Source organism: Bison bison, unplaced genomic scaffold (assembly GCF_000754665.1).
Source record: "Bison bison bison isolate TAMUID 2011002044 unplaced genomic scaffold, Bison_UMD1.0 scf7180017863946, whole genome shotgun sequence".
Lineage (NCBI taxonomy): Eukaryota > Metazoa > Chordata > Mammalia > Artiodactyla > Bovidae > Bison > Bison bison.
This window is the reverse complement of record NW_011494518.1, coordinates 270784-295887: the sequence shown is the minus strand read 5'-3', so window position 1 is coordinate 295887 and position 25104 is coordinate 270784. Positions and strand designations below refer to the sequence as shown.

At 36.7% G+C, this 25104-nt stretch overlaps 1 protein-coding gene across 1 annotated transcript in view; it reads right to left on the bottom strand.

Annotated features, from left to right (window-relative positions):
• The window catches only part of PDE1A (phosphodiesterase 1A, calmodulin-dependent), a 397000-nt gene extending 372326 nt beyond the window's left edge, over nucleotides 1-24674 (bottom strand). The window contains exons 1-2 of the mRNA XM_010833841.1: nucleotides 24588-24674; nucleotides 24197-24307 (exon numbers count right to left, since the gene is read on the bottom strand). Coding sequence (XP_010832143.1) covers nucleotides 24197-24297 — 101 coding nt within the window. The 5' untranslated portion in view covers nucleotides 24298-24307; nucleotides 24588-24674. The remainder of the gene's footprint in view (nucleotides 1-24196; nucleotides 24308-24587) is intronic.
• Between the last annotated feature and the right edge of the window lie 430 nt (nucleotides 24675-25104).

Here is a 25104-nt window from a genome sequence, read left to right as displayed (position 1 = left end):
AAGTGCAGGCCTTGTTCACCGAAACTTGGTCTCACCATGTCGTTCTTTCTCTTACCTTCTGGCTGAATTATTCAGCCTCTTTTCTCCACTGAATTTCCTCACTGAGCTATCCTTATTCCATTACTCTTTATATCCTTAATTAAAGTTTAATTAAGCAGTTGTTGCCTGATCCTCGCCAACGCCGTCCCCGCTTCGAATTCCCTGGATCCACCGGGGCTGGACCCCGGCAATGTTACATATTTCTTTATTAGGATTCTTATTAGGTAAATATGTACATATTCAAAATTGAAGAGTTATATGTTTATTTCCTAGAGAAATTTGTACAACTCAAAGGCTTTTTCTTTGGTGTCATTTAATTAGCCTTTTCAGCCTTACTTCCATTTAGATTCATTTATTTAGAGACATTGAAATAAGAAACATTTAGAATGTGAAACATGAACATATACACATTTAAGTAAGATTTAGTTACTAAACAGAAAATTTATCATTTTTTTAACAAATATATACATACTTAATAAGTTGTTAATACTCATATATAGTAAGATACTTTATTGATAATGCTCATCTTTAATAATGTAAATCAGATGCTAACCTCCAGTTTGGGAATGGTTTACTGAATAACTTGATTAAATTGGCATTTAACTGGATTTTTATGGAGAGTCATAAAGAATAGATATCCTGAATTTATCTTAAATAAACTTAAAATTATGAAATCGTTTTTTTAAACTTTTTATTTTGTATTTGCTTAACAATGTTGTGATAGTTTCAGGTGAACAGCAAAGGGACCCAGTCAAACATATATATCTCTTTTTACTCATGCTAATTGAACATGCATTTATCATTGCTAACTCTTAAAACTCCACTATCATGACTGTAAAGACATAAAGACACTGCAAATTTCCCATAATTACAAAGTGGGAAAAAACAAGCAGAACACAAGAGAATCAACTCATTTTTTGGAAACCTGGAAAGGAAACAGGAGGGTGGAAATCATAGCAAAGAACATCAGCTAGAAACAAATGTTTCATGCTAAGAACCATGAAAGATGCAGGAATTGGAGGCACCAGATTGCAAAAGTCAGAGAATTAGAGTAGGACTGAAAGTAGGGTTTTCCTCATTTTCCTCCTTAATATCTGGCAACTACCTGCCCCCTTCACATCACTATGGATCACTATAGAAGATAGATGTTTATCTAGTTAGATGTTTATCTTCTAGTGACGTTAAGCCACCAAGATGAGAGAGGTGAGCTTCTATAGTGTAAAAAAGGAAACTAAGTTTAAAACTACATAATGAAATTTATGACCCCAACTCTTAGTCCTAGAATAAGGACAACAAGGTTTTAACATTTTAAGACTGGTGATTAGACTATCTTCCATGATTACAGGCATTTTGTAATCATCCAAGTAGCTGAGCACTTCACATCCTATTATGAAGCCCACATGTCAACAAACAGTATCCATTCACATGAAATGAGCATCAGTTAGCTTTTCAGTGTCTCCCTTTTACAAGTGAGCAGACAGTCAAGAATCATCAGACCTTTAAGAAGAGTCTTTAACATTTAAGAAACTGAAACAAACACACAGAAAACAGCAACTCGGTGGAATCTATTCAAATAGAAGAAAAACATTAATCAACAAAAATGAATTTCAGAGCCATAAGAAGTGTTATTAAATGTATTAATATTTAAAAATGGAATGCTACAGATAGAAATCCATTAAAATAAGAATGAGATCAGGTCTTGGAAAGTATCAGAGATATTAAAAGATAAGCATTAAAGTTTTAATTTTTTTAAAAAAAGTAAAAATGACTATATGGTCAAAATAACTGTGGTGGTGAACATGCTGTTAGTATATATAGAAGTTGAAATATAACGTGCACGTACATGAAAGTTGTTATCAACCGATGTTGCCTCAATAAATAAAAAGTAAAAAGCAAAAATGGATAAGAAGAGAATAAACTTAAGAAAATTTGGGGCTTAATGCAGAAGGAAAAACATATAAATCCCAGAAAGATTAAATGAAGGAAATGGCAAGAAGAAAATAATCAAATTTTTTAAAAAATGAAGAAATTTTCCCCAAACTGAAGGGCATTTCCAGACTGAGGAGGGTTCAGGATGGGGAACATGTGTATATCTGTGGCAGATTCATGTTGATATATGGCAAAACCAATACAATATTGTAAAGTTAAAAATAAAATAACAATAAAAAAATTTTTTCCATTATAAAATTCTCACACCAATTATCCAATTATCATGGAATTTCTGAAGAAAAGGGAATAAAAACAAAGTCCTGGCTTATGGAGGTTGGGCAGAATATCACAGAAAAATATCAGGGCTAAATGGCGTCAGACTTCTTAGTAGCAATACTAAAAGTTAAAATACAATGAAGCAATCTTCTCAAAATTCTGAGAAAAAATTATTTTAACTTATTGTTTCAGAGCCAATCAAGTTGTAGAAAAATAAAAGAAAAAGTATATTTTCGTATATCAATGTACTTTAAGAGAGTGTGTTTCTCAAGTGCCCTATTGCAGGAAGCTCACACCCTAAATGAATAAACCAAGAAAGAATGAGACCCAGGAAATAACAGATCCAACTCCTGAGGGTGTTGATGGTATTTCCCAGAATGAAGGCAATGGGAAGTCTCAGGGGAGAGCTGTGCCTTGGGCATGGAAAGCTCCAGAAGGAGCTGGGACAAAGACTCAAAGGGCAATGTCTCCAAGGAAAAGAGTGGGACAGAAAAAGCACATGGTGTGCTTGGAAATGTGGGAAATATATTGAAGAGTGTCTTACAACTTTTTTGACGATTCTGGAAAGAAATAGTGATAGGTATATAGTAATCAAAGTTAGTGAAACGTGAAAGTGAAAGTCGCTCAGTCATGTCCGACCAACTATACAGTCCATGGAATTCTCCAGGCCAGAATACTGGAGTGAGTAGCCTTCCCCTTCTCCACGGGATCTTCCCAACCCAGGGATTGAACCCAGGTCTCCAGCATTGCAGGTGGATTTTTTACCAGCTGAGCCAGAAGAGAAGCCCAAGGTCAATAAATTAGCAATTAAAATGAAATAGTTACTAATTTCAGGGAAAAAAACAAAGGGCTATTTCTACAAGAAATATATCCATATTTCATTTCTTGGATTGGAAGTGAAGACAATTCAGTCATATACTATAAGCACCAAATAATGATTCACTGGAATGGTAATAGAACTGCAGTAGAAAAATGAGGGGCGAGTAAGTAAGCGGGGAGTGGTTAGAACTTGGTCTAAGAGTGCTACATTGTCATCCATTGCTATATGAAGTCAAATAATGTTCAAAATAGATAAATCAAGGAACAACTATGTAAAATTGGTATTTTAAACTATAGACAACTTATAGGAAGAAAGAATTAAAAGATGAAAGTTGATGTCTTAGGAAGACGACCCAGGTAGAATCAAGGGGTGGGAAAGTAAACTTGTTTCCTTGTCTTACAGTACTACTTTAATACTTTAATAAAAATGAGAATTAATTTCTGCAAGTAAAAGTGTTATACAATGTACAGGATTAGTACCAAGGAGCCAAGTTTACATTTCTCTAAAGACCCAGCCAAAACACGTGACTGGCATTTTCAGACATTCAAGTACAGCTTTGATGGCAAATAAACAAGGAGTCATGTAGTTTCAGATCATATTCATGCCAATCCTCAAAGGGAGGAAAATCAGGAGGGAAGATCTCCATGAACTGGAGAAAGAAATAGCATTACCTATGGGGACATCTCAACAAAGGTCTAAGAATTATAAGAATTATTTTGGGGTAAGCAACCTGGTACCAAATTTCAAATAAGATCAACCGTCAAATGCCAAACAGAAAATACAGCAACCATTTTAGAAGAATAATTTTCAAATATTCACAGAACTCACATATGATTATCCTCAAATTAATTTCACAAAAACAGAAGATCAATTTACTGGGAAGAGTAAACATAAAGTCTATCTACAAGTGATCTTTACCTTTAAGTCTTATAACTGTTTAATGTCATGACCTACCAAATTCTATATATAGTGACATCATAACAAAAATTAAGCCAGTGGGTAGGATTCAGTGCTTTCACTGCTAGGACCTGAACCCGTCAATCCCTAGTCGGGAAACTAAGATTCCTCAAGCTGCATGGTGTAGTCAAAAATAAATAAATAAATATCAAAAGAAACGACAACATTTAATTCACTTTACACTTGATCAGGTTAATATTAAATATAGTTACTAAGTGGAAGTTGCATTTATACCAGAGTACATAATTAAATATCATTATTTTGTGTGAATATGTGTGTATTTATGTATGTGACTGTTTTATTATAAAATTTCAACCAAGCAAATTTCACTCTTGCTAATAAAATCATTAAAAGAAAAGACAAGCAGTTGCTTAGCATGTACAGACTCACAACTTGATTTGGTCCTCAAGCAGGAATTTAAAGTCTGAATTATTTAGGTTACCTAAGCCACCATCAACATAAAGAGGAACAACAACCCTTATATAGTGAAACAACCTCCATATCCTATGGTTAAAACCATACTTCACAGCAGTCCTTCATTTCATGTTCAGCCTGTTTTACTGATACATATATTAAAATTCACCATCTACCACCAAGAATGCCATAAACAGTAAAACGTCAGTCACTGGAGCAAGGTAAAGGGAAAACCCTATTATATGTTCTCATGACACGGTGAAAAGCTCAAGTATAAAAGGGAATTGAACCTCCTTGACAAAATGCACTCTCATTAACTTCTGGAGCCAAATTATATTGTATAAGCAATATTTAAAAGGCTGTTGTCAAGGAAAAGCATCCTAAATTAGATCTGACAGCTTTGTTTTCTTTGCAGGAATGGTCACACTTCTAACCGCCTCTTCTGTTTTGAAGAGAAAGCCTAGTAACAAAATGTAAAGGAGCTCAGAGCAGAATTTTATAAAGAGGGGGAAAATAAAATCACCTACCATAGATTCATTTCACAAATTATATTTCTTGTATAGGCTTGTCTGCGCATAATATGTGTTTATTATATCAGTTTGTGTCTTTGAGAAGAGAGAAAGGTCACTGATTCTAGCATCTCATTCCAGAAATTCATTATTTCTGTCTCTACAGCCAATCTCCTGACCTTATCCACTTTTCCACTGGCCACCACTCTGCCCATGCTCTCATGCTTCCCCTTACCTTTAACCTTAAAGAGGCCCTCAGCCCCAGTTTCCCCTTTTTCATCCATTGCATTTACATCTTCTGACAAAATAGTGACTCTGCAAACTCCATTCTACCTCTGCTCTGACCCTCCATAGAAGCAGGAATAAAAGGAAACAGGATGTAGACTGATGTCACTTTAAATAGACCCTTAAAGTGGATGCGCAGCTCTGCCCATCAATTCCACCTTAGTCACACTCCTTTCTGAGGTGATTGTCTCACATGTTCTCCTCAAATCTCCACTCCTTTCTCCCCTTCTCTGTCTCTGCAAATAGCCTCTTATTTCACTTCCATGAGGAAATAAAAGTAACCAGGAGGGACCATCACCATGTTTATACCCACCTACTTGCAAGTGCTCCCAAACATTCTGCCTTCCTTCCTGTTGCCATGGATGGTCAGCCTTGCTCTTAGATCCAGTCTCTCTGCTTAAGCAGTCCTTACCTCTCACCTACTCAAGGAGCTGTAGATCTCTCTCTCTCTCTCCTTCTCTGCACTGATTCGTCACTCTCTACAAAATCATTTCTATCATCATTCCCATCAGAATCCTCTAACAGCATCTCTATATTTTATAAACTTCTTTACCCTTAACCACCCCCACTATCACCCTACCTTTATGCTCTCCTTTACAGAAAATTCTTTGAAGTGTTAGCTGTTCATGCTGCCCCCACTTCTTTACCTCATCTTCCCTTCCACCCAGTCCTGTTAGAATTTTGTCCATTCACATCATTGAGAGGGTTTTGCCAAAGTAGCCAAAGACCTTACAACACAAAAGCCAATAGTCAAGGCACAGTTCATGCTGCGTGACCCCTCAGCAATGTTTGACAAAACACTGACTTTCTTAAAAGTCTTCTCTTGGCTTCCAAGATGCCACAGCACAATGGCTACTCCTTGGTGTCTTTTTTACTGTCTCCTTTCCCAACCTTTAATTATTGGGGTGCCTGAGGGCTCAATCTTTGATTCTCTTCTCACTTATACCAATTTTAACTCCACAGATGATCTCATTTAGCTCCATGACTTTATATCCATATACTGATGTCTCCCAAATTTATATCTTCATCCCTGACCTCTAATTTTCCCAGCTGTCTATTTATTTGCAAGACTATTTGAATGTCTGATAGGCATCTGAAAATTTATGGTTCCAAAAGAACTTTTTGTCTTCACCACCAACTTCCTCATCTGGGGAAATGTAACAGGTTAATAATAACCCCTTATCCATAGCTATGAAAAATCCTAAAATCAGACATTCTTATTTGGCAGTAAAGTCTGATCTGATCTGAACTTATGTGGCAGCAAAATCTGAACTGATCGCAGATGATTTTTGTCTTTATTAAGTGAATATTTACATGTTTTGTTGCAGAAGTATTCATTGGCAGGTACCCTGGATTCCACTGGGAATATTCAGTAATTTTTGGAACAGGCATCTTATTACCATTTTAAAATCTGAAAAGTTATAAATTCAGGTCACATTTTGGTCCAAGGATTTCAGACAAGGGACCACAGACCCAGTTGATCAGGATCACATACACATGCACACATACAAAATAAGGCATTATATCTCATTCTTTTCAAACCTTACATTCCCAATCCAAATTGCTGTGAGTCCTACCAGCTTGAAACTTAAACATGTCCTAAATCTGAATATTTCTTACCAATTCTGTAAGTACCAGTGTTACCAAAGCTACCAACTGAACAATTGCCATTACCTCTTAACATTTCCTATTTCTAATCTTGTTCTTCCCTGCCTTCCCCCTCTTCAGTGTTAGTTTCCACAAAATGACCAGAGAAGTCTTCTTAAAACCTAAGTCAAACACTCTACTCCACTGCTTCAAAGCTCCAAAGTCTCTCTACCAGGCTCAGAATAAAATTCTAATTTATTATCATGACCTGTTGGGTTTTAGATGATCTGGCATCTCCCTTTCTCTCCACACACAATTCTTCCTCTCTTTTCCTCACACTGTGATCCAAGATCCTCTTGGTCCTGTTTTTCCTCAGCATGCCACATGCACCCCGTCATGGAGACTATGCCCTCAGTTCCCTCTCTCTAGGACCCCATCACTTCAGGTCTTGGCATAGCTCACTTCTCACTTTACTAAGGGCCCTCTTCACAAGTCAGTGTCATGGAAGCCCTTCCATGAGCACTCTTCTGAAATTGCCACATTTGAACCTCCCAGATACACTGCCATTTTATTCTATTTGCTTTTATTAAAATTACATTGCATGTTTTTTGTTTGCTTCTCTATCAGCCATCCTTACCATCAAAATATAATTAATTCCATGTAGGTACAGATCATGACTGTATGGTTTATCCTTGTATCCCTGGTGCCTAGAATGATGCTGGAGCTCTCTGTGTGCCCAATGATGAATAGTCATTGAATGAACAAATGATTAAATTTTATTAACAAGTCATCTGAATTGGGCAAATTGAATAATACTAGTTCTACTTTACAAAGTACTTCAATATCTTTACAAATGTCAGTATAGTCCTGATGAACTTCTGCTACAACTTTATTTCTTACTCTCATTCTTAAGATAGTTCTAATCGGTGACTAAGATCACCATAGTTTGACTCACACTGTGTAAATTAGTGTTTACTTTGATACCCATAAGACATATACTTAACAAAACAATTTGAGTTTATCAAGGAGAGTTTTTTCTTAATTCCCTCTTTCTAAACTTAAACATTCCCTCTTTCTAGTGAACTAAGATTACTTGGCAAGCTGTTTCTAATTCCAAAGTGCTCTAAAGTAATTTCATGTTATTTCTTATTTTCTGTGTCCTGTAACTATCAATGGATCAACCAACTTATCTAATAAGAGAATGTGATGTTATGCTAATTTATTATAGATACAAATTAAAGAACTATTAGAATAATGGTAAACAAAATAATTTTTAGCATTTTATTTAATCATTTTTTTATTTAGAAAACGAAAACCATTTTGGTAACAAATCAAAAATGTTATAATACCTTAGGTAAAACAGAGGGAAAGTATATATAATAAGGTCATTTGGGGTCTAATGCCACTTGTAGTTTAATTCTTTAAACTGTATACTACTATTTTGGTTGTGAATTTCATTTTGGAACATTCTCACTCAGTAAGTATAGATTTTTCTTTAATTCATGGTAGAAGGGTTTGCTCTCAGAGGCATCTTTTGACACACATTTTGCAAATATTTCTCCTGAATTGAAATATGATTCACATGACAGCATGAAGTCAGAGGACACAAATATTAAATGACAGCTTGAAAATTATGACTTTAGTTGAAGCCTTGTCACACACCTTGGACTTGAATGTCTGGTAAAAATAAACCTCAAGCACTGTTAAAATTGTTCAGTCAAATTGTGACATTTTAAGACTTCTTTTGCAAAGTCTCTCTTTGAGGAACTGTGCAAAGAGGATTAGTTTGTCTTCTCCAACTCAGTAGCAGACAAACAGCTACAGCCCAGAAGCCAACATAAAGTATTTAAGCTGATCTCCTCCAAATTCGGTTAGCTTATCACCTTTTGTCTGACTCATTAGTTTGGAAATTCTGGCAGGAAACTAACTCTCATGGGATACACAGTAGTCTTCACTCGTCAAGAATTCTCTGGGCTACAGGGCCATGTCAACTCAGAATATTCCCTAATTACTGAAAGATATTCTCAGTACAATCCCAACAGTTCAACTACATAACGAACAGAAATTTGAGTTTTCCAAGGATATGAGTTGTATAGAACTTAGGAAATCAGAATTTTGGAGCAGGAAGCTCACTCAATGTTTAATCTGCTCTGCCTCTACCCATCATACAATTCTTAGGGTCAACTTTTATCTCAATCTATATTTGGCAGAGGAATGGGCAAAAACAAACCCACTGTCTCATACATAGGTGTGCCACAAAGGCGATTTACAACTGCAGATTCTTATTTTGTGCCAGACACAGGTTATGGGCACTTTAACTGCATTATTTTATCCCTCATGACCATCTCACTGGCCCTCAAAGTCAAATTCCTTGGGGGATCTCAGTCCCTTTGCTGGATCCCTGGACTGGAAAATCTATTGTGGGCCCTAGGACTTTCACAACAGTGTGAGAACTTCTTTGGTATTTCTTCAATTTGTGGGTCATCTGCAGTCTGTGGGTCAGCTTTATGGTGGGGCTGATGGCAACCTCCTCCAAAAGGACTATGCCACATGCTGCACCTCCCAGGTCTGCTGCAGCCAGAGCCCCTATCCCTGGGGCAGGCCACTGCAACCCTGCCTCTACAGGAGACACCCAAACACTCAAAGGCAGATCTGGCTCAGTCTCTTATGGGGGTCAGTACTCCTTTCCCTGGGTCCCAGGGTGCACAAGCTTTTGTTTATGCCCTCCCAGCATCTCTGGTGAGTATGAAGTTTGAGTCCAAACATAATTTTGCCTTTCCTATCATCTTTAATAACCTGTTGATGGTTGTTCTGCAGCTAGCTGCGATTTTGGTGTCCTTGCAGAAGATGAGCACACATCCTTCTACCCACCATCTTAGCAGAAATTTGATTTTGAAGGCTAATGGGAATTGACTACAGAACTCCCATAGGACTGGGGAAACAGACTTTTGAAGGGCACAAGAGTCTGTTTCAGAGGTCTGGAGGAAGCGTGGGTCTACAGTGGCCTGCTGCTGCATCAGGAGCACTGACTCTAACAGTCCAGGGAAACAAGACCATAGTGTGGCCTCAGGCCAAATTACAGGGAGTGAACACAGCCCCACCCATCAGCAGAAAATGGATTAAACATTTACTGAGCATCACCCGCCCACCATAGCAAGACGCAGGACCCAGTTTCCCCCACAGGCAGTGCCCCCCATCAGGAAGCTTGCACAAGCATTTTATACTCATCCACCAAAGGGACGACAGTATGAAAACCACAATCATGGAAAACTAACCAAACTGGACGATATGGACTACAGCCTTGCATAACTCAATGAAACTATGAGCCATGCTGTGTAGGGCCACCCAAGATGGATGGGTCATGGTGGAGAGTTCTAACAAAATGTGGTCCACTGGAGAAGGGAATGGCAAACCACTTCAGCATTCTTGCCTTGAGATTCCCACAAACAGTACAAAAAGGCAAAAAGATATGACACTGAAAGATGAATGCCCCAGGTCGGCAGGTGCCCAATATGCTATTGGAGAAGACCAGAGAAATAGCTCAAGAAGGAATGAAGAGCCTGAGCCAAGGTGGAAACAATGCCCAGTTGTGGCTGGGTCAGGTGGTGAAAGTAAAGTCTAAAGTTATAAAGAATGATATTGCATAGGAACCTGGAATGTTAGGTTCATGAATCAAGGTAATTCAGAAGTGGTCTAATTACCATGGCAAGAGTGAACAACAACATTTAGAAATAAGTGAACTAAATGGACTGGAATGGGCGAATTTAATTCAGATGACCATTATATCTAGTACTGTGGGCAAGAATCCCTTAGGAAAAATGGAGTAGCCCTCATAGTCAACAAAAAAGTCCGAAATTCAGTACTTGAGTGCAATCTCAAAAATGACAAAATGATCCCTGATTGTTTCCGAGGCAAATCATTTAATCCAAGTCTATACCCCAACCACTAATATAGAAGAAGCTGAAGTTGAATGTTCTGTGAAGACCTACAAGATCTTCTAGAACTAATACCAAAAATAGATGTCCTTTTCATCATAGAGGACTGGAATGAAAAAGCAGGAAGTCAAGAGATAACTGGAGTAACAAGCAAATTTGGCCTTGGAGTACAAAATGAAGCAGGGCAGAGGCTAGCAGAGTTTTACCAAGAAAACGTACTAGTCGTGGAAAACACTCTCTTCCAACAACACAAGAGACGATTCTACACATTGACATCACCCAGATGGTCAATATCAAAATCACATTGATTATATTATTTGCAGCGGAAGATGGAGAAGCAGTATACAGTCAGCAAAAACAAGACCAGGAGCTGACTGTGGCTCAGATCATGAACTCCTTATTGCCAAATTCAGATCTAAACTGAAGAAAGTAGGGAAAACCACTAGGCCATTCAGGTGTGACCTAAATCAAACCCCTTATGATTATACAGTGGAAGTGACAATAGATTCAAGTGATTAGATCTGATAGAGTGCCTGAAGAACTATGGATAGAGGATCACAACATTGAACAGTAGGTGCTGATCAAAATCATCCCCAAGAAAAAGAAGAGCAAAGAGGCAAAATAGTTGTTTGAGGAGGCCTTACAATAGTTGAGAAAAGAAGAGAAATGAAAGGAAAAGGAGAAAAGGAAAGATATATCCATCAGAATGCAGAGTTTCAAAGAATAGCAAGGAGAGATAAGAAAGCCTTCCTAAGTGATCAACACAAAGAAACAGAGGGAAACAATGGAATGGGAAAGACTAGAGACCTCTTCAAGAAAATTAGAGATACCAAGGGAACATTTCATGCAAAGATGGGCACAATAAAGGGCAGAAACAGTATGGATCTAACAGAAGCAGAAGATATGAAAAAGAGGTGGCAAGAATACACAGAAGAACTATACAAAAAGGCCCTAAGGATGCAGATATCCATGATGGTATAATCACTCACCTAGAGCCAGACATCCTGGAGTGCAAAGTCAAGTGAGCCTTAGGAAGTATCACTATGAACAAAGCTAGTGGAAGTGATGGAATTCCAGCTGGTTATTTCAAATCCTAAATGATGAAGTGGTTAAAGTGCTGCACTCAATATTCAGCAAATTTGGGAAATTCAGCAATGACCACATGACTGGAAAAGGTCAGTTTTCATTCCAATTTCAAAGAAAGGCAATGCCAAAGAATGTTCAAATTACCACACAATGGCACCCATTTCACACGCCAGCGAAGTAATGCTCAAAATTCTTCAACCTAGGCTTCAAGAGTACGTGAACCGAGAATTTCCAGATGTTCAAGCTGGATTTAGAAAAAGCAGAGGAAGCAGAGATCAAATTGCCAACATTTGTTGGGTCATAGAAAAAACAAGGAAATATCAGAAGAAAATCTACTTCTGCTTCATTGACTACATTAAAGCCTTTTTGACTGCATGGATCACTACAAACTGTGGAAAATTCTTAAAGATTTGAGAATACCAGACTACCTTACTTGACTCCTGAGAAACCTGTATGCAGGTCAAGAAGCAATAATTAGAACTGGATATGGAATAATGGACTGGTTCCAAATTGGGAAAGGAGTAGGTCAAGGCTGTATATTGTCACCCTGCTTATTTAACTTATATGCAGAGTACATCATATGAAAAACCAGGCTGGATAAAGCACAAGCTATAATCAAGATTGTAAGGAGAAATACCAATAAACTCAGATATGAAGATGACACCACCCTCATGGCAGAAAGCAAAGATTAACTAAAGAGCCTCTTGATGAAAGTGAAAGAGGAGAGTAAAAAAGCTGGCTTAAAACTCAATATTCAAAAGACTAAGATCATGGTATCCGGTCCCATCACTTCATGGCAAATAGATGGGGAGGTTTGAAACAGTGTCAGACTTTATTTTGGGGGGCTCCAAAATCACTGCAGATGGTGACTGCAGCCATGAAATTAAAAGATGCTTGCTCCTTGGAAGACAAGCTATGATCAACCTAGACAGCATGTTAAAAAGCAAAGACATTACGTTGCCAACAAAGGTCCATATAGTCAAAGCTACGGTTTTTCCAGTAGTCATCTATGGATGTAAGAGGTGGAGCATCAAAGAACTGACGTTTTGAACTGTGGTGTTGGAGAAGACTCTTGAAAGTCCCTTGGACTGCAAGGAGATTAAACCAGTAATCCTATAGGAAATCAGTGCTGAATATTTATTGGAAGAATTGAAGCTGAAGTTGAAGCTCCAATACTTTGGTCACCTAATGCAAAGAGCCGATTTATTAGAAAAGACCCTGATGCTGGGAAAGATTGAAATCAGGAGGAGAAGGGGACAACAGAGGACAAGATTGTTGGAGGGCTTCATTGACTCAAGGGACTTTAGCTTGAGCAAACTCTGGGAGACAGTGAAGGACAAGGAAGCCTGGCCTGCTGCAGTCCATGAGGTTGCAAAGAGTCGGACATTACTGAGAGACTGAACAGCCACAATATGACCACCCTCTGAGATTCTAAATACTGTATTATAAGGCTTATCTTTTGGTTTTGGTTTTCATGTAATCTCATCTGCAATAATCTCTACCAATCCATCAAAACTTCTTGACCTTCCAGCCTGAATTAATGTTGCTGCTAAACAATACAGTCCTACCAATGAACACCCAGGACTGCTCTCCTTTAGGAGGGACTGGCTGGATATCCTTGCTGTCCAAGGGACTCTCAAAAGTCTTCTCCAACACCACAGTTCAAAAGCATCAATTCTTTGGCACTCAGCTTTCTTTATAGTCCAACTCTCACATCCATACATGTTCATTGGTAGGACTGATTCTGAAGCTGCAACTCCAATACTTTGGCCACCTGATGCGAAGAGCTGACTCTTCGGAGGGACAAGGGAGGATAAGATGGTTGGATGGCATCACTGACTCAACGGACATAGGTATGGATGGACTCCCGGAGTTGGTGATGGACAGGGAGGCCTGGCGTGCTGCGGTTGATGAGGTCACAAAGAGTCAGACACGACTGAGCGACTGAACTGAACTGAAACAATACAGCTTTACTAGCTGAAGTTGTTATAAATTGCCCAATTATTGGTTTTGTTATTATGAAACAGTTTTTTAAGTTCTTACTTTATGTAATTTTCTATTCTAATGTACTGAGAATACAATACTAAACAAATGCCAAATGGATACTATCTCTCCCCTCTTGTTACCTCTTGGGAAGTTGGAAGGGTTACCAGGAAGGCAGAAAATCCTTCTGAGCCACAAGGGAAGCCCCCAGTAATAATGCATGAAGTACAATTAGAGTACCTAGACAGGTCATCTTATCTAGTCTCACATAGTCTTGAATGTTTTTTCATGGATTTTAGTGATATTCTGATTAGGCTTCAATTTTCTCACCTGGTCTTTCAGAAATCCAGCTTTAACTTAGGTACAGTCTCCCAAAGATACCTCCTCTTTACAGCCTATAGTTCCTTTTCACTCCATTTAAATTTAGTCTTTTCTCCACAAATCCCTTTTCCTATTTTTTGAGTGAAAGATTTAGCTTCTCTTCAACAGTAAGACTCTGGTTTATAGAAGTTAAAGATTTCTGTTTTATAGAAATTTAAGCTTGCTACTCTACCTAGAAATTCTAGGTATTCTGTTTTTCTACTTTTAAAATTAAAGGAATCAACTAAGATTTTAATTCATGGGAAAATTGGTGGAGACTAGTACTCTTGCCGGAGAAGGCAATGGCACCCCACTCCAGTACTCTTACCTGGAAAATCCAATGGATGGAGGAACCTGGTGGGCTGTAGTCCATGGGGTTGCAAAGAGTCAGACACGACTGAGTGACTTCACTCTCACTTTTCACTTTCAGGCATTGGAGAAAGAAATGGCAACCCACTCCAGTGTTCTTGCCTGGAGAATCCCAGGGATAGGGGAGCCTGGTGGGCTGCTGTCTATGGAGTCGCACAGAGTTGGACACGACTGAAGCAACTTAGCAGCAGCAGCAGCAGTAATAGCATAACTGATGTTATTTGTCATGGGCTTGCTTCCCTGGTAGCTCAGTGGTAAAAAATCCACCTGCCTGTGCAAGAGACACAGGTTCGACCCCTTGTTGGGAAGATCCCTTCGAGCTGGATATGGCAACTCACTCCAGTATTCTTGTCTGGGAAATCTCATGGACAGAGGAACCTGGAGGGCTATAGTCTATGGAGTCGCAAAAGAGTCAAACACGACTTAGTAACTCAACAACAACAACAAATGTTTTTGTCAGTTTTAAACAGACAACTAGTTTATACAAAACTAAAAATTATAAAGACAAAATAACTTTCAGACCCCAAAATAAAGTGTATTTCTTTTACATAATCAAACCAATTGCTTAAGTAACAAAGAGAGAGGAAAGGAAAATAAGAATTCAATCAGCTTGCTTTCTTATCAACTCTATATCATAAGAAAAGATAAGTGATGAAAGACAATAAAAGTTGAATAAGAATAAAAAAAGGGGGAAAAGTTGTACAGAACTGAAAACTAACTGGGCAAAAAAACTTAGAATGTCATTTTATGGTGTTTGGCTATGCACTGCCTGTTCACAAAATACAGGAACCAAATAAGCAACCATTTCACAGATTTGACTTTCTCAGATGAACTCATTAAAAATTAGCTAAGCCTAACCAATGTAGCTAAGTGACCAGACTCCAAATCAGCTCTTGGCTGCTGTATTATTCGTACACTACTGATCTGGTTTCCACAATTTACTACCTCTACTGCTTTATTTCCTCCTCTCCTTTTTTTCCTATCATTTTTAGCTCAGTCAAAAATTAGCAAATGTTTCAGAGATTATGAATATAAAAATTCAGGTCACTATTTTCTTACCCTCTCCTACATCTGGAAAGATAATCTTATAATGGAATGATTCAGATAATAGAAGAAATATTCTGGTAGGGAAGAACAAAATGCAAAATCACTTTCTCCTTTTTCTTTGTGGTTGCAAGGAAAAGGACTAGAAGAGTGGGAACCGGGCCTTCCCATGCCCTGCCTGACCTGTTGTCAGGGCAACAGGATGTGTGGGGAGCCCTGGCGTTCCCAGTGCCTGTTGCCAGGGTAACAGGATATGAACCATCTTCTCTTATGAAACTATTCAGTTTCTCTGCCATATTCTATGTTTCTCTTTTATTTGGTGGAAAATTATATTTGTTCAAAGAAATCTAAGAGCAATACAACTTGAATGCACAGGCTACTGAGTGATTATGTATTGGAAGAAATACTGTGTGTATGAGTATCATGGATGTTGTTACTGGTGAAAATAGCATGGAAGAGAATTTTATTGGAATGACTTTCTGAAAATAGGGACTTCCATTTTTATTTTTATAATCTCTGAAATATTTCCCAACTTTTGATTGGGTAAAAGAAATGAATGATAGGAGATGATGAAAGAGGAAAAAGTTAGCAGGAAAAAACTAGAAGCCAGAGAAGTATATAAAAAAATTAGAGGCTAAGAGTTTGATTTTAGTTGTATATCAGTTGATGCCTATATACATCAACTGGGGTGGGGCGGTCTATGTATGTGTATGACAAACCATCTTGCAACTTAGTAGCTGAAAACAATAAACATTTACTATTTTGTCATGATTTTGAGGAAGCTGGATAATCTGGGAAGATCTCAGTCACACATCTGATCGCTGATGGTCTGTTGGGTCTAGAGGAGCCTCAGCTGGAAATGGCTCATATCTGTGCCACATGCTTATTCTCCGATAGGCTTAACCAGGCTTCTTCCTAGAGTTCCAAAGAGCAACATGACAGAGTAAACCCCAAAACATAAGCCCTTCCCAAGCCTTTGTTTGTATCTCATTTGCTAACATCCCATTGGCCAAAGCAAGTCAGCCAATACACAAGCTCAGGGTCAGTATGGGAGGGATAATCCTAGAGTGGATGCAGGAAGTAATGAACAAACTAGACCATATTGTAATAGTTAATAACAGCATGAAAGAATTCCTGGAAAATAGAGAGCTCTTTGGAAAACTTGACATGTTAAAGCAGAGATGTGCTGGGGGATGAAATATCAAGAGGGTCACACAAATAAAGATACTTTTGCATATTGGAACCACCAGGAGGTACCAAAGATTTAGAGAATTTTTAGATTTCAAAAGAGCTCCTTAACCCACCTAGTAACCATTTCCAAATACGCTCTAAGAAACAATGAGGGAAATACTTATATGCCTTTATCTATGGGTAATAAAGAAGAATAAACTCCACTTAGGTGATTTTTCTAAAATAAACAAAGGAGAAATGGTCACTTTAAAAAAGAACCGTATCATGTGCTTAAAATCCTTTATAATACGGAAAGAAGAGAAAGCATAGCAAAAATAAAATATTTAGTGTTAATCATTAGAACTCCTGGCTTTATTATCATTGGTAAATAAAAATCTTCTGAGACAGACCTCCTGATGTTTCTACTGTGCACGGTTATCTTTCTCTGTTGTTTGGCTTGCTAAAGGCCAAATAAATTAGAATAATTTTGTAAGAGTCCAAGCTCGAAAAGGGCAATAGAGTTTAGGAAAGGTCAAATTCCTTTTGAAATTCTAGCTAGGATCATTGTTTAAATAATTTAATTAAAGGGATAATGGTGGTACATACCCTAGAAAAGGAGAGAAATAGAACTGGGGAGTTTCCAACATCTAAAGCATATGCCAAGTGATAACTCCCCTTAGTATTCATCTTTGAGTATTCAGAATTAGGCAAACAGATGGCAGGATTGTGGAAAAATCAAAATAAGAGAGCAGTTTTTAACTCCTGAAATGTCAGGTTTTATAGTGAGTCTCAAATGTTAAATGGAATTATCTAAGTCAGTATTAAATGAAACAGGTATGGACCTAGGTAGCTTGTTCACCTCCTACTAATAGAGGAATGTTAGTCAGGTTATTTAATGTCTTTGAGGCTCAGTCTTCTCATCAGAAAAACAGGATAATTTGAACCATGTAAATCTGAACTATATAGATCAAAAGAAAAATATTTTAGAAGGAATAAAGCACAAAAGAATTATAAAGTGTGATTGTTACTATGATTCACTTATAAGGTGATTTTTAAGTAGTTTTTTCTTGGCTTGCTCCAAATGAAGTTTATTTTTAACCAAGTCTTAGAAAGTCCAATTTTAAATGAATTAAAGCCATCATACTGTTGCTTTTCTAATAAGGAGTCTATTGTGATTTTCTCCCAATTTATCAAGGACCTGATTCATATACAAAATTCCAAGAACCTTCTAATGCTCCATGATTATGTAGAGTTTAATTAAGGCGGATTTCTGTTTTGCTGCCCTGTAGACAATGGCACTTAGAGATTTTACTACTTTTTCATGACTCATTATGAACTTTCTTTGAATAGCTATAAATATGAAAATTTTACCCACAAGAAACTATTTGCTTTGAGCATTTTGGGGGTCTATTTAATAAAATTTTGTTTTTAAATATTTTACAAATTATAAAACAAAATATAATCTCTTTGAACATCTTCAAGAAATTGTAGTTTAAAGGAGAAACCAAGAGTCAAAATGTCTCACAAATATGCCTCTTACAACTTGTTAACATTTTTATGACCTTTCTTAACAATAAATTGTTATTTCTCAGATCAGGTATGAGGAATACCAGGATTCTCATAAGCCTTTAGCACTCTCATCTGTTTAATAATGCTAATGAACAGTTCCTTTCAAATCCAAATGGCTTATAGCACAGTCCTTTCGGATGGGAATCTGACTTGCTCAAATATTTAAATTTGATTAGCTGACTGAAATATGTTAGAATAAAGGACAAAATCTAATAACATAATGGTAGTTTGGTATATTCTAAGATGAATTAACAAAAAGAATGACCATGGGACATGACAATAATTACTTGCAAATAAACTCTCTTAAGAATCAGACCTAGACAGGGATAAGAAAAGACCTAATGAGTGGTTTTCAAGCCGGAGTGACTCAGGAAACCAGATTAGCCCTAGGTCATACCTGATTATGGAGACCTAAAATCTATTCTAAGACCACTACAAAATGTTGAACAAAAGACAGTGAATCCATCAAGGCAATTGTCTATCAGTGAAACTCTCAAGACCAGTTTGCTTCTCTTCCTCAGCATTTTATTCTGACATAACAGGCTCTTGTCCCAGAGAAATGTAAATCCTGGAAAGTAATTGTTCTGGTAAAGAGAAACCTGGCGTAACCTGGCGTTCTCCGTGAGACCACATCCACTGAGCTAAAAGAAAGCTTTCTTTTCTCATCTTGACCATCCTGCTCTATCTACTGATTCTGATAAGAAAATTACCTTAAAAAATAGTATTCTGCTTCTGCATATATCATTAGTACTAATGTTGATACACTTAAGGTTTCTTGAATTCTAGATACTGTGCTAAGCAGTTTATAAGCATTAATGCGTTTAATCTTCCCAACAACTATAAAAGGGACTTCCCTGGTGGCTCAGATGGTAAAGCGTCTGTCTATAATGCGGGAGACCCGGGTTCAATCCCTGGGTTGGGAAGGTCCCCTGGAGAAGGAAATGGCAATCCACTCCAGTACTATTGCCTGGAAAATCCCATAGACAGAGGAGCCCGGTAGGCTACAGTCCATGGGGTTGCAAAGAGTTGAACATGACTGAGCGACTGAACTGAACTGAACAACTATAAAACTGATAAAGATATTATTCTCATTTTCAGTTATGCATTTTTTATAATTTTCACTATCTTGATTCTGGCAACATCTAGATTCCCAGACACTAAAAGTTCCTTCTAGGTGGAAAGACCTTTTATTGGAAAAGCTTTCCAGACCTCTCTTTGCTGCTTTTCACACTCTTTCACAAAGAAAGAGAAGCAACATTTGGTTGGTGAATTGTGCAGAAGGAATTAGACTTAGGTATATTAAGCTGTCCTTTTCAGGAGGTGTGGAAGGGATATTCTACTTGTAAGAAAGCATATCTCATATGTTAAAGATCATAAGGTAAATTTAGGAGAAGTGATTTTGTTTCCGTTTGGGAAAGTCTACAGTTTGGGGAAGTAAGTTGAATTCAGAAGCATTTTGGCTTCTTTTGCTACAAACCAAAAACCCTACCCTCCATTAAAAGTTTAGTTTTTCAATAAAGCTGTCATTTCTAGGGTTTTCCTGGTAGCTCATACAGTAAATGATCCGCTTACAATGCAAGAAACTTGGGTTCGATTCCTGGGTCAGGAAGATCCCCTGGAGAAGGGAATGGCAACCCACTCCAGTATTCTTGCCTGGAGAATCTCATGGACACAAGAGCCTGGTGGGCTACAGTCCATGGAGTCGCACAGAGTCAGACAAAACTAAGCAGCTAACACTTTCATACTTTCACTTTCACTGTCATTTCTATCTCCATCTATGGACTCCTGTATCTGTCCCTCACTTAATTCTGAACTTGGGCAGAGATTATATGTGTCATTCATTAGCCTCTCTCTTGTCCCAATATCTAATGGGACAGATATCGATTTTTGTCCATCTTACCTGAAGGATCACCTCGTGAGAGAAGTCATCCCTGACTATCCAAAATATCTTCTCCAAGTAACTCTTGATCACATGCCATGGTGCATTTTCTTCAGGTCATTTCTTACTCCATTTTAGCTTACTTTTCTGTAATTTACTTTTTTGTCATTTGTTTCCTCATCAAGAATGTAAGTGCCTGTGCCTGACACAGTACACAATCAGTAGGTATTTATTGAATGACTCAATGAATGAATAAATAAATAATTCAATTTTACAAATAAGTGAAGTTTGAAAAGCTAAGAATCTTTCCATGGTCACTCAGTTAAATGATGGATAGCATTAGAAAATTGACTGTTTCCAGAGTTCAATTTCTTAATCTCTAAGGTATTTCACCTCAACAATGTCCATTAGAAAAACTATAAAATAATGTTATGTACAACATAATGTTATGCAAGGAGATTAATTAAGATTTTATCTACACACCAATATAAGTTTCATGAGATGGTTTTCTTCAAATTAGTTTTATGACTAAAGAACTGATTTTCTTAACTGATTTGCCTGGCTAAGCCATCAAAAGAGTCACATACTCATCCACATGAGAATAGAGACTGGGATTTATCAGCGATTTTATCATGACACACAAAAAGATTATTTTTAAATTGAAAAAACTATCTATAAATGAAAAAAATATAAAATCTTCAACTTTATGCATAGAAAATAAGAAATTCAACAACTTTGCAAAGACAACTGTTAGAAACCCGTTCTCAGTGTGTAAGAAGTAATAATATAGGTCCCAGGGTCACAGGAAACTTCTGAACCAGAAATTTCGTCAGATGTAAAGGTGGCAAAAGAATTAGGAAGTGTTTTCCAAATCCTAAACAGCTGGTAATTAATGGACAAGTATATGATTGTTTTAAAGGTAGTTTATGAAGAACATGATGCCATAGTCATTTGCTAACATTTCTACCATCAGAGATGGTGAGTCATTGTGTAGAACCTAAATTGTCATACTGAGTGACAAATTCGTAGTACAAGATGGATTGAAGAAAGCTGAAGAAAAGAGCCGCAACTATAAAAAGAAAATGAATAGAACAAAGCATACAAGTCTACATCAGAAACAGGAAAGGAAAACTGTTTCACCTTTGTTCCCACAAAGGAACAAGAGATTTCCTAGCACATCACTGAATTTGCTGTTTCAATTCATATTGTATGAGGAGATTTAAAAGTTCAGTGAAAGAAATCAACAAAATGATAGAGAAGAATTGAAATTTTAACTCAGTTTACCAACATTTTCACATGTGCTACAAAACATAAAACTTACTTCTATGGACGGAAAAAAAAAAGTGTTCTAAAATATAATGTTATATAAAAACACTTATCAAATACTTTCTGTAAATATCTACCTGTAGTGATTCTTGTTTGCCATTTTTAAGGTATACTGGAATTACTTTATTTTACTTTAACCTTTGTCTCTATTTTTGTTTAACCTCAGAAATGTACTTATTGTAAACCCACTTAAGGATAGAGTATACTGTTGAAGAAAATAAACGCATTTGTAAAGTTTGCATTTTGCAGTGGAAATTTTTTTTAAAAAATTACTTTCCAAACAAACATCCAAAGGATTGAGTATTTTTTTGCCAAACTAAGAAAATTATTGTAAAATTATTTGATAGCATTCATAAGTAACATAATTTTAATTGTCAATACTTAAAACTGGAATTCTAATACCAGACATTTCAATAAGCTAAAATTCTGTTCGAGTCAATATAACATTTTAAATAGGCAAGACAATCTCAGCAATGGAATAGGAAGTCCCTCACATCATGCCTTTGAATGCAGACTACACAAAAGACCATAATTAAACAATTTGGTTGTCATTAGTCATGCAGATTTTAGATGTAGAGCTTTTTGTTTTGACAATTCTAAACCTGGAATACTGGAAATGTCTTAAGTCAAACTACAAGTTAAAATAGTAACAAAATGAAATTCTCTCTTGCTTTGGGATGCAAAAGCATTCAGTTATTTCCATCAGGTTAGCAATAATTAAAAAAAAAAAAAACTGGTAAGTAATTTGGTCATTCAGTGTTCTATATGGTCATTCAGTGGTTCCACATAGACACAATTCAAAATTTATATAGGTACATATATAATAATATCCAACATCCATGTTGAATATCAAGTCATGAAGCTCTACTGCTAAATGATTCTATCACTTTCTTCTGAAAACAAAAAAGAGAAGTTGATCTTTGAGAACAAGTGTTAAAGTGAAAGTCGGATAACTTTGTCCTAAAATGTTAGGTAGACACACATTCACTTTTTAAAATTTTTAAAGACATATGCATAAACTCATTACCATACATCTTCATGCATTCAAATAACTGCAGAAAAATAGAACAAACTAAAAACCAAAACCATCCTGTCCTGCTAAAGGGAAGAAAATCTAAACTAGGTTGAAATATGAAATATAATTTTTCCAGTACAGATGTTCAACCACTCATTAGGTTAGGATGCAAATCACCTGATGACTGCCAATGCCAATGTCTAATTTTCATCTATGCTGATTAATTTTGTAAGCTGTTGTTTGCTTTTTAGGGTTATTTGTTTCACTAGAGAACCACCGCTACAAAAAAAAAAAAAAAACTCTGTGATTTCTAAACCTTCAATGAGTCTTGGAAACATATTTCTCTAATTCATTCAAATGATGTAAAGATGGCTTCCTTTTTAAAAGTGATTCTCTGTTAAACGTTGTTTGCATTATTAGTGAGGGTGCTCTTATACCAGTGCACTGTAACACAATGTATTACTTCAAGTGTAAGAAAATATACAGTGAACACTAATATATAAACATCATTAAATACATCCAAATAGAGGAAAGTAGAATTTTTACCTAACATATCTTGATGTATTTTTTCTTAAAAAAAACCCATATATATCAAGACAGCAACATTAAATTTACTCAAATGTTGCATTTTATACAACAATATGTATATATAACATTAGGAATAAGAATCCTGAAAAACCTCTGTATCTCACAGTATAGGATTCCTTCAGCTATTATTATAAAAAAGCAAATATACTTTCATCTGAAGTTTGCAAATATGCTAAGGAATTGCAATGGCCTGTAAATATTCATATTTCATATTTTTATCCACATATTAAATATGATTTTACAATTATGACATAATTAAAATAAAGCATATAAACATACTGTACTGGAACACTAAGCAGGAATAATTTACATACATTTGGAAAAAAGCCTAGATGCTGTTTAAATAGCAAGGTAAGTAGCACTGCAATTAAAGTTTGACTCTGGTACTTACATTTCAAGCAGACATAAGCACACTTCTTCACCCATCTTACAAAAGTCTACTTTATACCATGAGCTATTCTGTACTCTCAGAAGTGAGTTGGTTGATTTAAGCCAAAATTCTCAAACAAGTTTGGTGTGCTGCTAGTAATTTTACAACATAAACTTTTTCTCCTTAAAATGTATTATTAAGTCATAATGAATAAGCACAGTCGAATATAATGATCTATCATCATATTAATCCTGTCCTTTTTCTTCAAAATCTAACCACAAAGAAATAAGTGCTAATAGCAATCTCTCTATTTATCTGAGAGATATTTTATTTCCGCAAGTACCCCTGCAAGCAGCTTTTCTAATTACTTTTCTGCATATCTAAGCCATGTATCTAAGTAACACATACAGAATGTATAAAAGAAGCCATGCAGTCTAACAATGAAGTGAATTCTCAGGGAGTTACCTTACTTTACATAAAATATACCTGCACAAAAAACTATTCACCCTTCAAGCAAGTTGTTAGCTGAGACTGACACATCAAAAAAAAAAAAAAAAAGTCTTTCTAAAGGAGCCACTAATCCACAGTCAGAAAGTGCCAATAATTCAACATGTTAATACTCAAAAAAATTTTTTTTTATCAGAGAGGTGGATAAAAACACAGAACCAAGCAAAGAGCTTACTCACATTCCTTTCAGGCGTTGCCACATTTTTTCAGTCTGTTCTCCAATGAGATACTTAAAAGTAGTGTTTTCCAGTTCTTCAGTTTCTGTAGCAGTAGACCCCATGATGATACTCCTAAGGCAATACATTTACAGTCAGTTTCAGCAGCTAGAACAAGCATTCCTCAGTCCACTACAAATCTTAAACAGTTATACAGTAGCATCTCTTATCTATCAAAACATTGCAGATTTACTGAGCTGATGGCAGCTTCTGCCAGAATTGCTATTGACTTTGACAGGCATATCCACTGTTCACCACATCACCCACCCCCCTTTCAAGCAGACAGCAGTATAAACAGATCCTCTGACCTCACAGAAACAATCGGCACATGTGAGCCTGCTACTGTACTACTGACCGACTGAGCGTTCCAGCTCTCCCCAAAGCAGCTCATCTGTTACTGTTCCATGCACCGAAGCACATCAGAATTCCTACAGTTTCTGAGATCTATTATTCAAAACAGAAACATGAATGACTTTTAGCGCACCAGAAGAAGCTGAATTCCTCTCTACCAATGGAAGGAGGGCTGGATGTAATAAGAAAACAGATGGTAGGAACCAGTATCTGCAGCACCACCCTGAGAAAAAAGTGGCTGGTTTAAATGCCAAGGTTTTTGTCTCTCAGTTGATCTGGAATTTAAAGAGTTAAAAATATACAAGGCTCTAATGATAAATTCAACAAATATTAATGACAACAATAAGAAAAATAACATAAGAGCCATACAGAAGACAGACCACAGAGCTCCACAGGTTGTTACTGAAAAACAGATGTACACCGATGATGCTCCAATCATGCTTATTCACCTTCTCCTAGCAACTCTACACAGTAGGTAACTGCCAATTTAACAAGTGGAAAACACAGCAGCTGCACACAGA